General features: G+C 36.8%; 2 protein-coding genes across 2 annotated transcripts; one reads left to right on the top strand and one right to left on the bottom strand.

Moving 5' to 3' along the window:
* The first annotated feature begins 633 nt into the window (after positions 1-633).
* Positions 634-7,009, top strand: LOC122301211 (UTP:RNA uridylyltransferase 1-like). Its single transcript, XM_043112402.1, has 6 exons — positions 634-2,061; positions 2,433-2,801; positions 3,377-3,600; positions 4,498-4,561; positions 5,821-6,017; positions 6,594-7,009. The coding sequence occupies exons 1-6, from the start codon at positions 835-837 to the stop codon at positions 6,802-6,804; spliced, it is 2,292 nt and encodes a 763-aa protein (XP_042968336.1). The 5' UTR covers positions 634-834; the 3' UTR covers positions 6,805-7,009.
* Positions 7,010-7,731: 722 nt separating this feature from the next.
* Positions 7,732-13,165, bottom strand: LOC122301212 (polygalacturonate 4-alpha-galacturonosyltransferase-like). The gene is made up of 10 exons (XM_043112404.1): positions 12,699-13,165; positions 11,673-11,707; positions 11,496-11,555; positions 11,245-11,373; positions 11,057-11,120; positions 10,865-10,911; positions 10,315-10,649; positions 9,854-10,211; positions 8,588-9,175; positions 7,732-8,340 (listed from the first exon to the last, which is right to left on the bottom strand). The coding sequence occupies exons 1-10, from the start codon at positions 12,838-12,840 to the stop codon at positions 8,065-8,067; spliced, it is 2,034 nt and encodes a 677-aa protein (XP_042968338.1). The 5' UTR covers positions 12,841-13,165; the 3' UTR covers positions 7,732-8,064.
* Between the last annotated feature and the right edge of the window lie 1,240 nt (positions 13,166-14,405).

Below are 14,405 nucleotides of genomic sequence, written 5' to 3'. Positions count from 1 at the left end.
ACATCGGAGAGACTGTTTTTGATCGAGAACTGTTAAAACATATTATAAATATAATAATAGCAGCTTTGTATAACTATATTTTTAATAAGAGTAATGATTATAATTTTTTTTTATAATCATTTATATAATTATATTTTAAATGAAAATAACATTATTTTAAAACGAAATTGTAAAATAATTGTACCCATATACATAGCTAAGTTTTCAGTTCCATTCTTTTTATTTTTTTAGATTATCTTCACATTTTAAATTCACACACTCAATGTTAGTAGTCCATTTTGTATATATATATATATATATATATTTTAATTAGTGAATGAATAGATTTAATTGCAATAAAGCAGCTGTAGATAATACAAAACACAGCACCCTGAATAACAACTCAAGAAGAAACAAACGCGCGTTTACTTTTCACAATAATTTACATAATAATATTTTAAAATAAATATTTTTATAAATTGTCTTATAAAAATATTATTATTTCATAAAATATTATTATTTTATAATATCTATTATTAAATATATTATAAAATGTATTATGTGGATTTTATTACTCTAAAATATTTTATATTAAATAGATATTATTGGTGTTAAATAAAATGAAAAGAATTCTATTTCCTTTAATAATAAAATATCAAGACGCCTCGGCTGGATGTGAACGGAGAAGCGTCACTGTGTTACGGTGTTATCGTATGACGTACATTGGCCGGCTTTAATCGGCCACGATAATGTTCCCGTAACTTGTAAGGCAGTAGGAGTTTGGTACAAGATGAAACAGAGCTGCTGAAACTTGCTAGTTAAGTGGTATAGAGCCTCACGCAAAGTCTACTCCCAATGACCGGCGGCGCAGGTGAACAGACGCCTCCTCCTGCTTCTAACGGCGGTGATTTCTTACTCTCTCTTCTACAAAAGCAGCACCACCGCCATCAACAACCCCAGACTCATCCACAACAGCAGCTGCAATCCCTGGCCGTTGATCCTGCCGTCGCAGCCGTGGGCCCAACTCTCCCCCTAGCTCCACCTTTATGGACTCCCAACAGCCTCGATCTTCCTTACGTTCTTCCTCCTTGGCCCCACCCTCTCTCTGCTCCCCCGGGCTTTCCATCAAACTTCCTTGGGTTACCGCAAAACCCCATCCCCCCTCCTCGGAATCAATTTCCCGGAAATCAGATTCCAGAAAATAATACTCTCTTCGGTGACGACTTGAGAAGATCGGGGCTTCCGAGGATTGACACTAGAGGCAATAGTGGAACCGAAAATTTTATTGTGCAGCAGAAACATCAAGATCACAAGCTGAAGTTCGGCTCTTTTCCTAGCGAAATTCATTGCTCTGAGGGTTTATTAAGTGGGAATTCTGGGAGTTCTTTGGACAATATACATTTCACCACTTCGAAGGAGCGGGAAGCAGGTCCTGGGAGCAAGAGCTATAATGGGTTGGATATGAATTGGCCGTTCGAGCCGCGGATGAATTCTAAGACAGATCCAAATTCAGATGCTTTTCGGCGTGGGAATTATAATTCTCAAGAACAAGAGCGACGAGGGGTCGAATTGAGGAAGCAGTGCCACAACGGGAACTTTAAGCCCACGCCACCACCGGGGTTTCCGAGCGAGCCTAGCGGAAAAGGAAATTGGGATTCGCGGAACGTAAGGAGAGGATTTGAGAAAAATGTGGATAAGGAAAGGACTAATCATATTGAATTTGGTAATAGCAGCTTTTCCTGGGAAGGTGAGGATGAGATGATAAGGAGATTGTCAATCGAAGATGGTAAAACTCGCGGTGAAAAGTCAGGCGGATTGGGCCTCAGTAGACAGCTTGATCGTCCTGGGCCGTCAACGGGAAGTAATCTCCATTCACTATCGGCTTCAGATACTGAAGAGTCCGAATCGAAATTGCATAATGAAATTCATGAATTTAAGAACGGCAATAAGTACCGGGGTCGACACGGGTTGAAGGAGGGAAAACTAGATGATTTTGGGGAACAGCTTGTCGATTCATTGTTGCTTGAGAATGAGTCTGATGGCAAGAATAGCGCAAGTCAACATCGTAGTTCTCGCGAGAAGGTCGACCTTTTTTCGGGTTCTATTTCCTTCTATCTTTAAATGATGGCTCTTAAATAGGCTTAAGTTTTTGGAATTTATATTGAATGTAGATAAATGCCATAAACATGATGTGTAAACACGATGTTTTGAATTCTAAATTATATAAACTTCCGGATTCTGGTTAGCAACTGTTTGTGAGAATATGTAAATCATTGCGTATTGTCAGATCTCTAATAAATTTCGCCAAAAAAAAAAAGAAAGATCTCTAATAAATAAAAAGATGTTGGAGTTCTTTTGCTATTTGTTGGAGAATTAATTGGGAGGGGAAAGGTAATTAAAAGAAACAAGCGGTTTAAATGTGGGATTCACGTTTTCCTTTTGCTATTTTTCAGGATGCCAGGTCAGATAGTAGAGGAAATCGGCTACTTAGCCAAAGGATGAGAATGATGAAAAGACAGATCCAATGTCGAAGTGACTTAGGTAGATTAAATGCGCCTTTTCTTGCAATTTATGAGTCCCTAATACCTGCAGAGGAAGAGAAGGCAAAGCAGAAGCAATTGTTGACATTATTGGAGAGACTAGTTTGCACGGAATGGCCTAAAGCTCGGCTTTATCTTTATGGATCATGCGCAAACTCGTTTGGAGTTTCTAAAAGTGATATTGATGTTTGCCTTGCAATTGAAGACATGGATGTTAACAAGTCTGAGATCATACTAAGGCTGGCGGATATTTTCCAGTCAGATAATCTACAGAATGTGCAGGTATATGATCATTCTGATTATCAAAGGATTGGTACTTTTAAGTTTTACTTAATTGAGATGTTAACAGGTATGTGCCGTTGCATGTCCTGAATAAGATTTATGCGGGATTTTCTGATTTCAGATTGCTGGCCCTTAAATTAATTTGTGATAATTTTATCTATTTCTCCTACATAGTTAGGACATTCTTTGTACTGAACATGGCTTTGCCTATTCTTTTAAGTACTATACTATGTTTACTTATAAAATAATAATAATAATAATAATTTGTGATAAGTTTATCAATTAAATCTGAGTTATGCCCCCATCTAAATCTGAGTTTGAAGGCTTTTCCTGAGAAACTCTAACTTGGATGATACCTCTGATGAGGTTCTCAAGTACAAAATACCATTGAAAAGAAAATTATTAAGATTGTTGGCTTATATACTTTCCTCAAGCACTTGTAAAAAAAAAAAACACATGCACAGGGCGGTTGTGAAAGAACATTCATTTGTTCATGCATAATACATCATTAACTCATTTGTTTTGATTTTAAAGTAAATTTCATTATGGGTCCTTGATTCATGTTTTGTTCACAGGCGCTGACACGTGCTAGGGTCCCCATAGTGAAGCTTATGGATCCAGTGACTGGGCTTTCCTGTGACATATGTATTAACAACATTTTGGCTGTTGTAAATACCAAGCTTCTTCGAGATTATGCTCTCATAGATGCAAGATTACGGCAGTTGGCTTTTATTGTGAAACATTGGGCCAAGTCAAGAGGTGTCAATGAAACTTACCAAGGAACCCTGTCCAGCTATGCGTAAGTTAGCTCCTAAGATTCACATATATTCTGAAACTTACCACTTAAAACTGAGCAACCTTTATCAATAATGGTTGTAGGCTGCTTAACCCTTTTGAATATGAACAAAAGCATGAGAACTTACCTATTAGGTGGGGTCTACACGATAACTCTTTTTTTTCTTTCCCTCAAAATCGCAGTCAATATCCTTATGATGAAATGTTTTGGAGATTTTTATGTTCCGTTAATTAAAAATTGTTTACAACTATTTTTTTGGAGAGGAATTTGGTGCAATCATCAAATTGCAGCTGTTTGGAAGATGGTGCCTCTATGTTTAATGTGGTGTGCTTGGAATGAGACATGTTTAATGTGGTGTACTCTCTCTCTCTCTCTCTCTCTCTCTCTCTCTCTCTCTCTCTCTCTCTCTCTCTCTCTCTCTCTCAGAATCGCAGTCAATATCCTTATGATGACATGTTTTGGAGATTTTTAATCGCAGTCAATATCCTTATGATGACATGTTTTGGAGATTTTTATGTTCCGTTAATTAAAAATTGTTTACAACTATTTCTTTTGGAGAGTAATTTGGTGCAATCATCAAATTGTGGCTGTTTGGAAGATGGTGTCTCAATGTTTAATGTGGTGTACTTGGAATGAGAGAAATGGTCACTGTTTTGATAATAGGGAATGCTCATCGGGATGGTTTAGGGACTTTTTTTTTTTCATACATTGTTACTTTGGGCTTCGGCTATTGTATTGAATGGAACTAGTTTTAATGACTTTTATGCTGTTTTTCACAGCACTTAGCTTGTAATTAGGTTCATCTCCTGTATACTTCGTGTGTACTTGGGCATTGCCTATTTATGTGCATTAATAAATTCTTCTTACTAAAAAAAAAAAAAACTATTTCTTTTGTTTCAGGTATGTCATAATGTGCATACATTTCTTACAACAGCGCAGACCTGCTATCCTTCCCTGCCTACAGGTCTGTATTCATAATTTGATTCAGTTGCAAGCATGCAAGGCACATATCATCCCTCATTTACTTGCCGACATGTTTCCATTATGTTGTAACAATGTATTATGATGGCCTACCAGTTACCAATATAGCAACATAAATTGATGATTTGTTGACTTTGATCATTCTATATGTAGTTTTTTTTTTTACTCCCATTGAGAGCGTACCTGTAATTGTCCCCAATCATTTGATGAATTCCTTGTTTGGTTTTAATTTAGAATGCCTTAGCATACTCTGGATTTTCTAGGATAACTCCAGTGTCAAATTCTTAAAGTTCTGACCATTGTTTTCATTTAAACGGTTTAGATTTTGCTATCTCAATATTTGATATCTTTTGAGAATCTTTAAAAATGTTCATTATTATTGCATCTCATGTAGTTTGTACTGAGATGATAAAACCTGAACCATTTAATTAACAAATGACTCTGGATTTTAGGAACTCTACTATGGGGTTATTCTAAGAAATCCTTTGTTTTCATGAGTAGTTATTCTAAGAAATCTAGAGGATTTTGATCATTTCCCTTATTATGTGTCTGCTACCTGGTCAAAATACTTGAGATCACAGTTGAGGATTCAACTTCGATAAAAAAAAAAAAAATTGAATATTTGATAGCATAGAAATTTGCTCTGTGATGAAGCAAAGTAGAAAAGTGCAATTCGTGTGATTCATGAAAAAGGCTGAAACTTGACAACTGCTATGTTTTGTTCAGTCGTATCTCTATGTTGGTGGGATGTTGCTTCTGTTCGGGATTGCCATGGGAAAATTGAATTATAAATTAATTTTCTGTAGGGTGGACTGTTGTTTTACATCAATTATATTGCTATCATAGTTTGGCCTTTTACGTCCAAACTGGAAGAAGTGCAAAAAATACTTTAGACGTAAAATGGAAGCTTTATTATTATGCCACAGATAATATACAGAACCATTCCTGTGCATGTCTGTTTGCAACTGCTGGACCGCTGGTTGCCACATCAGTACAATAGTTTTGCATCTTTTATTTGCGCTTCTGCATTACATGTACATTTTAGGTCTTAATATGACAAAAGAGCGTCCTCAACAACTGGTTTTGGAGCAGCTTTTGTTGCTTAGATATGAACTTATACGGCCCTAAATAACTGTACATGGGCTATATTAGACATGTTAGCTCTTCCTATATGCTTAATACCTTCTGTCATAGACTTAGTCAGGCTATTCTCTAATTTGTTCCCCGTTCATTCGCTTTCAGGAAATGGAAACTACCTTCTCTGCGACTGTAGAGGGTGTTGAATGTGCTTTCTTTGATCAAGTTGAAAAGCTACGGGATTTTGGATCCTGTAACAATGAAACTATGTCTCAGTTGGTGTGGGCATTTTTCAATTATTGGGCATATCATCATGATTATGCAAATTCTGTCATATCCATTCGTACCAGAAACATAATCAGGTTGGATTTAAAATATGGTAGCTATATTAGAATTCTGATGCATACAAATTTGCAACTTTATCATTTGATATCAAAAGGAAATGAATATAGGAAATTTAATAAATCTGTGTGCTGTAATTGTTTTTCAATCTCATTGTGGCTTCAGTGGTTACAAGAATAAGAAGATATATTAACATGCCATTTTCCCAAAAACTCATGCCCTATAGTTGCCCCTGAATTTAATCCCTCCCTTTGAGGTCTGTTCTACATGTTGAAGGTGTGGTTAATATGTATGCTACCGTCCTTTTTTATGGTATATACTAGTGCCGACTTTAGCAAGCAATGACATGAACATTGGAAAGTTGAAAAAGTGTGTACAAAATCAGTCAAGGTACTCTGCTTCAGTTTTTGAAGGCAGTTTTGTTTAACCTGTAAAAGTTATTTTGTCCACGGGGAGATGTGTATAAAAGATGGTTGATCGGAGGCTGAATTTAGAAATGGCATGTTGAAAAACTCGACTAATTTTATTGAAGGTAAAACTTTAGCCGGCACTATTCCCGTTACTGACCGAATAACGTTCACTGTTAACATGTTCAGCAAGCAAGGGAAAGACTGGACTCGGAGAATTGGGAATGATCGCCATCTGATATGCATAGAGGATCCCTTTCAGGTATCTCACGACCTGGGTCGGGTGGTGGACAAGTACAGCATAAAAGTTCTGAGGGAGGAGTTTGAACGTGCAGCCGACATCATGCAGTATGATCCAAATCCTTGTGGGAAGCTCTTTGAACCCTACCGTCATGGTTGAGTTGCCTTTACTTGGTTGGATATGTAATTATTATGGTAAAGCAAACAGAGTGTAAAGTCCCCACATCTTTGTCTTAGCGTTTCTCATTTTGGTCCTCGCACGATGTACGTAGTTTAATTTAGTTTGTTAGGCTTTTATGTAAATATCCTGAAGTGCAAGGAATCTTGCGTCCTTTTATTTCGAGAACGGAGGTAAAATCAGTGAACCGCTGTCTGTCCTTTTTCTCCATCGGAGAGGAGATGAGTTGAGGGGCGTTCAACTTCTTGTGCTTTGTGGAGTTTTGGGGAAAGTGGCTGGAGTAGTTAAAAATTAAAATACTTCGATTGGAACCTGAAGGTATACATGTTTGCAATTTATTAATCCCTGAATATCGTGGTCTAAAATGTCGCCTAATTGTGATTTTTTCCTGTGTTACATGACATTTGGTTGTTGGATCAGCAGCATTTTAAGCCCCATTTAGCAAATAATAATAGCTAATAAAAATATGATAAGATTATGCAAAATTTAATTTCAAATCAAATTGTAAACAGCTTAAAAACATTTTAATATTTTCGGATAAAGAGATATTGTCACATTGACTGATTATAAAATACATAGCAAAATAATTCACCCGTGTAATTTCTCATTTGTAAATTAACCAAATCGTCCAAGAGAGGTCAGGTCAATAGCCGTGTAAATAGAATGTTAATTTGCATGCTTTCCTGTGAATTGCGTCTACCACACCCATTAAACGAAATTCAATTTGCATTGAAGATGAACATATTAGATGCCTTTTTTCACAATGCATTCTGTATTTGATAACTCGTTTGAAAATCAGTAAAGTTCAGAATGACCTAAAAAAACACTACCATGGAAAGGTGTCAGTCGCAACATTGCTAGTTTACGAACTTCTTGAGTAGATAGGACATCAGGATCCATACACATCCATTAGTTCAAACCGAGCAACTTCAATGACAGCTACTCAGACTCCTATTCCTGTCCAAATTGGACTAAACTCCAAAGTGAGATACAATAGGGGTGTTTTTACAGGTCAATGAGGCATTAGTTACAACGTTTCAAATTTTCAATGGGGGTGAGGAATGAAATCAATGAATTACAAAGAAGAATAAGCAATCATGTGGAAAAGAGAATGAAAATGTGGGAAACATTGCAAATAAAAGTGAATCTTATCCCTCATGCGCTTGAGCAAACAAAAGTGACGCTTTAGTTAGAAGAGACTTGATCTCACCGTATGGCTTTCTACGACCCAGTAATCCAAGATCATTCACTTAGGTTGCAGGTGCGAAGGTAGGGATGATCGTACCTGATGTACTTAGTCCAATACGACCGATATCTTGTCATTGCCAAGTCCAGCCAGGGTTTCATATTCCCATTATAATGTATAACTGCAGCATTCTCAATCTCGGTGCGATCTACGCTTGGATTGTAACCCAAACCAAGCACATGCCATGACTTCTCAAGAGGATGTGTCAGCCCATAGAATGTAATTAATCCTGGAGGTAATGTCCCTAGCTTCCAAAGTACCCTATCTTCATTCTAAAGCCAACACAGACAAGGAAAAGGTAAAATAATTAAATGAATTATGAAATGAAGCTTTTTATACCAACTGAAATAAAAGCATATTTGGTGAAATTGTCCTAGAGAATCAAGGGGCCAGTTTTGGAATACAAACTTGATTTAACACTAGATTTCTATCAATTTTAGGTCAGATGCATAAAATGCCTCTACATGGAACAATAAATAAAACAAAGATGCAAACTAATGCAAGGTTTCAAAGCCTCACCATGTTCTGCCACTTATGATATATGCCAGTAATATCCTTCTTTTTCCATTCCTTTAGATCAAAAACGTTCATCCCATAAGCCCAACCGCACGCATTTGGATCAAAGTTTCTTGCAATATGAGGATTTGTAAAGTTAAGGTACTTGTCGAAACGGTGAAAGCTCTCACCACAGGTTTCCACTGCACCATTAACCTTTCCACGGAGATCCACAGACCACAGTCCAGTCAAGTCTTTCTGAACAACAATGTCATCATCAAGAAAGAGGATCTTATTCAACTTTGGATAAACCTGTGGTAGATAGAACCTTAGATGGTTAAGCATTGACAAATACTTCGGGTTCCTGTACTTCAGATTAGCAGCACCAGATGAAAGTGTGGTTGGATGGCCGGCCTTGAAATAGTACTCTTTCATTGCAGCAGATTCGAGTTGACGTAGAACTGGGCAGTAAGATGAATTAAGCCACTTAAATTCATCAACATTTTCAACATGGATTGTGGCTTTTCCAGGAGGGTTCAACAGAAACCACATATTCATGGCTCCAAAGTTGAGTTTATCAGTGACAAGATGAAATACATGTTTTGAAGAGTCCTGCAATGCAGCCAAGAAGCAGATTTTAGTCAAAACTGAGAAAACAAGCAACTTGCATCTCAGATCCGATTCAGAAGAACAAATTCTCCGTTATATGTAGCATATGTCCAATGATGTCAGGTCCACATAAAGATAAAGGCCCTACTTAGAAGAATTTCATTAGATCAACAATTTAAGCGTCTGCTTAATGTTGCATTTCAGCATCCCAAATACATGTTGCGACTCAAAGCAGTTTCAGAGTGTTTGCCTGCATTTAGAAACACAGCTATATGGGACATCCTTCTCTCATGTCTAATCATGGGAAACCGTTTGTGCAAATTTCCCCTACCAAAACAAAAGGATTCTGCAAAGCTCAAAGCAACACTAAATGGCCTTGAATCGTCTGATTCAAAGGCTTATTCTCCACATATTTCTCAACAAGAACTCCATAATTGCAAAATCAGCTCAAGAACCTAACAATTAGTTAATGAATATGTATCAAGTGCAGAAATAACAATTCATATCAAATGCAACCAATCATACCAGAGATGGCAAGCCCAAATATGTCAAACAGGGACAAAAATGATAATGAGCATCAACAGAGCATGTTCAATGCTTTGGATGGATACCCACCAAGCCATCCACATACACACAGGTAGCATTTAAGTCAGCAAAATAGAATAAGATACTCTAAATCACCTTAGCATTTGTAACAGTTGAGTTTACAACCACTGATGCAGCCAATACATTGTCTGAGAAGAGGGCATAATGATAAAGATTTGGATTTTCCAGATTCTCCCTTCTGGGGAACTTCCGCTTCTCTGGAGGAAGGAGGTAGTATTCAATGGTTAAGCGCATGGATAAACAGTGGATTGCATTTGGAATGGTCTTGGCAGCTAACTGACTCAAGAATGTGCTCTGCTTTTTCAAGCTCCTAACATGTTCATCAGCTGACTGAAGCATTGCTCTCAGCTTCCCTGTAACCAAATTGCAGTCATACAGTTGCTCTCTTGCTTTTGACAGAACTTGGCCCATAGCTTTCATTCTCTCAGGTGCACTAGAAACAGATCAAACATGGAACAGGGTAAAAAGTGCCATAATACCAACATACAAAAAAGAAGCGGCATTCTCAATGACATTACATGCCCAACATTTATTACCTGTGATGTAGATCAGCATCAGTGGCGGCCTCACCTAGGGCCCGCTGGCTCTCTTTAAGCCGAGCCTGCAGTTGTTGGTACAAATCAACCTTGTTTTTCATCTTCGCAATACTTAGATATACCCTTGCCATTATCATTTGATCCCTCATCAAGCGCACTGTCGAGTCAGAGTTCTCATTTTCGTTTTCTTTCCTCCATATGCTGTATTTTCCCAGAACGGCAGAGTCAACTGATTTGGAGCGTTCAATGGCAGCATTTTCAAGTTTTACAATTGCTTCATCATCCTGTTGTATCAACTCAGAAGCACGCTTTATGCGTCTTTTTTCCCGCAATTGCTGCAAAAGAGCTTAGAGAAGTATATATCAAAACTCAAGAAATAGTGAAGTTAATACACTGGGAAAATCCTTGAAGAGCAAACGTTATAATGATAATGTTTACTTCCTTTATTTTATAAGTGGAAAATAATTAACTACTCCAAGTCAAAAAATATTTTGAAGTGGAAGACCAACATTGTGACAAAAACATGCAAGCATCCAAGGATGAAGATTACCCTTCGGACTAGGTCTGCAGGTTTGCCAATAAGTTGAGCATGATCATCTGCACAGGACACGATATGAAAGGTAAATAATAAACATCATTCATTTGGAGATGCACCACTATGAAAAAACATCAAAACTTCAAGATTGAAAGGCAACTAAAAGAGTATCCCATATGCAGATGCTACAACAAAAGATATTATCACCAGAAGAATTTTCCTCGTTGCCTTTGGGTGTTTCTTTTCCAACAACTGCATCTGCTTCGCTTGGCTTTGAACCCACAACCAAAACACATCAATAAATCAGCAACTATTAATTGACGAGCTTTCAGTTGCAAAATCAAAAAGGTGAAAGGGATAACAGTGAATTCAAGTAGAAGCATGGTCATCCTAACCTCAGAAGAGTCAACAACTGAAGTGTCTGTCCCAACAACTTTCCATGAGGCAGACAAGTTGTTTTTCTTAAAGTTATCAAGACTCAAAGGCCCCATATCACTTGTGCTGGCTGTGATAACATCAATTACCTAAAACAAGAAATTTTAAAAGTGCCAGCTAGTAAGGAAACCTTGACATTAAATAACTACCACTACTTGTATTATAAGACATGTGGATAACACAATTAAATCTTCATCAACTTGCACTTTACCTCTTTTGTGAAGAGAGATTTGAAATGCTGCAATGCCAGTCTTTCTCTCCAATCCACGTTCTGCACCATTCCATCAAATTTTTTCTTCTTTTTAAGATAAAGAAAAAGAAGCAGAAAGAAGCCACTATAGAAAAATTATATAATCAGCACTAGAAATGAACTGCCCAAAAAGTTTACCTGTTTACCAGGATCAGTTGCAAGATCATCCAGATCTGTGCAATTAATAACAACAATAATTATAACTACAAAATGATGAATACAAACATATATAAATACAAGCTACAATTGCCTATCAAAAAATATAAATACATGCTACAAGCATCCAGAACTGATCCAGAAGATGGTATGCTAGGCTAGTAGTATACTATGGTACCTTTGCTGGAAAGTGTACCGATTTTCATGTACAAGTTAAGTCATTGTGGAATAATATTTTGGACTTCATCTGAACCTCATAGTAGAATAATATTAACCATAACGTTTTTAACACTCGTATCAGCAACTAACAAACATGCATCATTCGCATTCCAAAAGGCCCCCATCCACAACATCCATTGAAGCCCTATTGTCAAAATCAATGAATAATCAACTTTCCAGACTCAAACAACCTCTAACCAAAAATTGCAATCAGGGGAAGGGCTGGATATGATATTTTCCCAAGAAATTTGCCTCGGAGTAGACTAAAGGATTGGAGAAAGTTAACCTACAGCACAAAAGGCATTGCACAAAGAGCAAGGTATATTACTTCTCTAAACCTTGAACCCTACTAGAAGTAATTCTCATCTATCAAAAGCAAAACCAGAAAACCGTAGATTGCTCCAATCAACTTCATATCAGTCATCCACCGTGTCATGGCCAATTTTTCAGAAATGTGCAGCACTGAATTTCTACAGACGAGTAATCATGGTCTAATATTCAGAAACAAACACTCACTATCCAAAACTTCATCATGTCACTAACAAGTTGGAGGAAATTTTCTTGATATTCAATTTGCAGTTTGAAAAGTAGTTATCCAGATTCCCAAATGAAACAATTATAGAGCTCTTAAAAGCAATAAAAGCGCTTGCAGAACGCAAACACAATTAGTACCAAAATCTTGATCAAGTAATAGGTATGCGATAGAGTTTAATTAAGTGAGATCCGGAAACTAAGCTCCCACAGTAGGAATTGGGAGGTGAGAAATATAGAAACGGTTTTAGAGCTGACCAGTGGGGTGGAGTACTCGGCCGAAGAAGAAAACCAAGGGCACGAGCACTGCGAAGAGAATGAGAATTGCTAAAGGGAATCGAGATCCACCGCCTTTGTTCCTGTGGATGCCCGCGCCGGATAGTCCCCGCTTCATCGCCATTTGCGAATCAAAAAACCTAGAACATGGAGAGAAAAAGTTACTCGAGGGAGGGAGGGAATGCTTGTGTTTGTATTACGAGTGGGATTGGGAGAAGATCTTGGGGAATCGGGTGGCTTTTGGTGCTTATTGCCGGTGCAATCCCGTAAGATGACAGAAAAGGAAAGCGGAAGAAGGAAAATGCAGCGAGTAGAGAGTGAATTCAGAGGCAGATGGTTCTAGAATTTGTTTTGGTGGGGGAAGAGAGTGATCTCATTTTGGAGGGTTTGGATTTGGATTTTGTCTAGCTTTCTTGCACTTTCTTGCTCCAGGCAAATATAATTGAAGTGTGTCATGTGCCTTTAATAGCGGCACGAAGACGACGTCGTTGTCATGATGACTTGGCCGTACCAGCCATATTATTCTACGGACCGAGATTTCTTCCATCCTTCCTAATTAAGAAAACCAATAATCATAGAATATATATAAACTGACGCGTGCATTCTACAAGTGGTAGTCGGTAAGTAGATCACGGTAGCTTCATGAATTTTTTTTTTTTTTTTTTTTTTTTTTTTTTTTTTAAGGTGGTGCTACATGCACCGTTGGTGACTTTTGCTGAAGCCACCGTTAGGTAAAAATAATTTTTTATTTTTTTAAATTATTTTTTAATATTTTAAAAAAATATAAAAAAATTTTAATAATATTAAAAACAAATTTTAATCATTAAAACGAAGAAAAAAAAAAAATTAGGACCTCCAGCGGAAGCCACCAGCAGTGGCCTTAATGTTTTCATTCTTTTTAAATTCTATTTTGGACTCTTGTTGGGTTCCTTCTTTCTTCACCGAGTCCAAAAGAAAAACTCCTCCCTCTTCGCTCCTTTCCGGCCCATATTTAGCTGGAAAAGGCTCTAATATTAGGGGGGTCTAGATTCGCCTCGATATAATCTCGGACGGATTTTGCGAAGATGGTGCCCACGTTCTCCTCCTTGATTATTTTCTTCACCATATGCTTGTACACAACGTGTGCATGGGGTACTTGTGGCGCTTGTTTAGCTTGTATGCGTATGTCGAGACAATGAATAGGGGTTTTTTAAGTGGTGGAATTAGAAACTTTCAGGAAGGGGCAACTTTCCTAACGTGACACGTTTATATAAAATAAAAAGAGATTAACAAATTATAAAAAATATAACTATATATAAAATTAGATCTCATAATTTGCTACATATATATGGAAATAAAATTTCAAAAAATACAACTTAATATATATTTCAAATTTTTGACAATAAAATATTTAGAATTTATTTTCTTCATAAAAACTATCAAATGATCTTTTAGAATGTAATCTTTCATTCATGTAAGCTAATTTATCAAGTTTTAGGCAAAATTTAGATATTTTCATATTATATTAAACATATAATGCTATAATTGAAACCTTAAATAAATATTTTTTACTCAATGAAGTTTAGAGGATAAAAACCTCTCAACTATTTTTCACGTAAATTACTAACCTTAAATGATTTTTCTTGTATTTTTACTTTGAATCCCATATTCAGAGTCTAATATTGTATAATAAAAAACTTTAAGATCTAT

The sequence above is a fragment of the Carya illinoinensis genome, chromosome 2 (assembly GCF_018687715.1).
Source record: "Carya illinoinensis cultivar Pawnee chromosome 2, C.illinoinensisPawnee_v1, whole genome shotgun sequence".
Classification (NCBI taxonomy): Eukaryota; Viridiplantae; Streptophyta; class Magnoliopsida; order Fagales; family Juglandaceae; genus Carya; species Carya illinoinensis.
Note: the sequence above shows the minus strand (reverse complement) of the source record. Positions and strands in the feature narration are given on the sequence as shown.

What these genes read in the sequence shown, in the direction of transcription:
- LOC122301211 (XM_043112402.1), top strand. Translation starts at nt 835, where the DNA reads ATGACCGGCGGCGCAGGTGAACAGACGCCTCCTCCTGCTTCTAACGGC. An exon ending in CTATCCTTCCCTGCCTACAG is followed by an intron (nt 4,562 to 5,820) that starts GTCTGTATTCAT and finishes ATTCGCTTTCAG; the next exon opens with GAAATGGAAACTACCTTCTC. An exon ending in CGTACCAGAAACATAATCAG is followed by an intron (nt 6,018 to 6,593) that starts GTTGGATTTAAA and finishes TAACATGTTCAG; the next exon opens with CAAGCAAGGGAAAGACTGGA.
- LOC122301212 (XM_043112404.1), bottom strand. Translation starts at nt 12,840, where the DNA reads ATGGCGATGAAGCGGGGACTATCCGGCGCGGGCATCCACAGGAACAAA. An exon ending in CAACGAGGAAAATTCTTCTG is followed by an intron (nt 10,912 to 11,056) that starts GTGATAATATCT and finishes TGTCCTGTGCAG; the next exon opens with ATGATCATGCTCAACTTATT. An exon ending in CTGCAGACCTAGTCCGAAGG is followed by an intron (nt 10,650 to 10,864) that starts GTAATCTTCATC and finishes GCTCTTTTGCAG; the next exon opens with CAATTGCGGGAAAAAAGACG.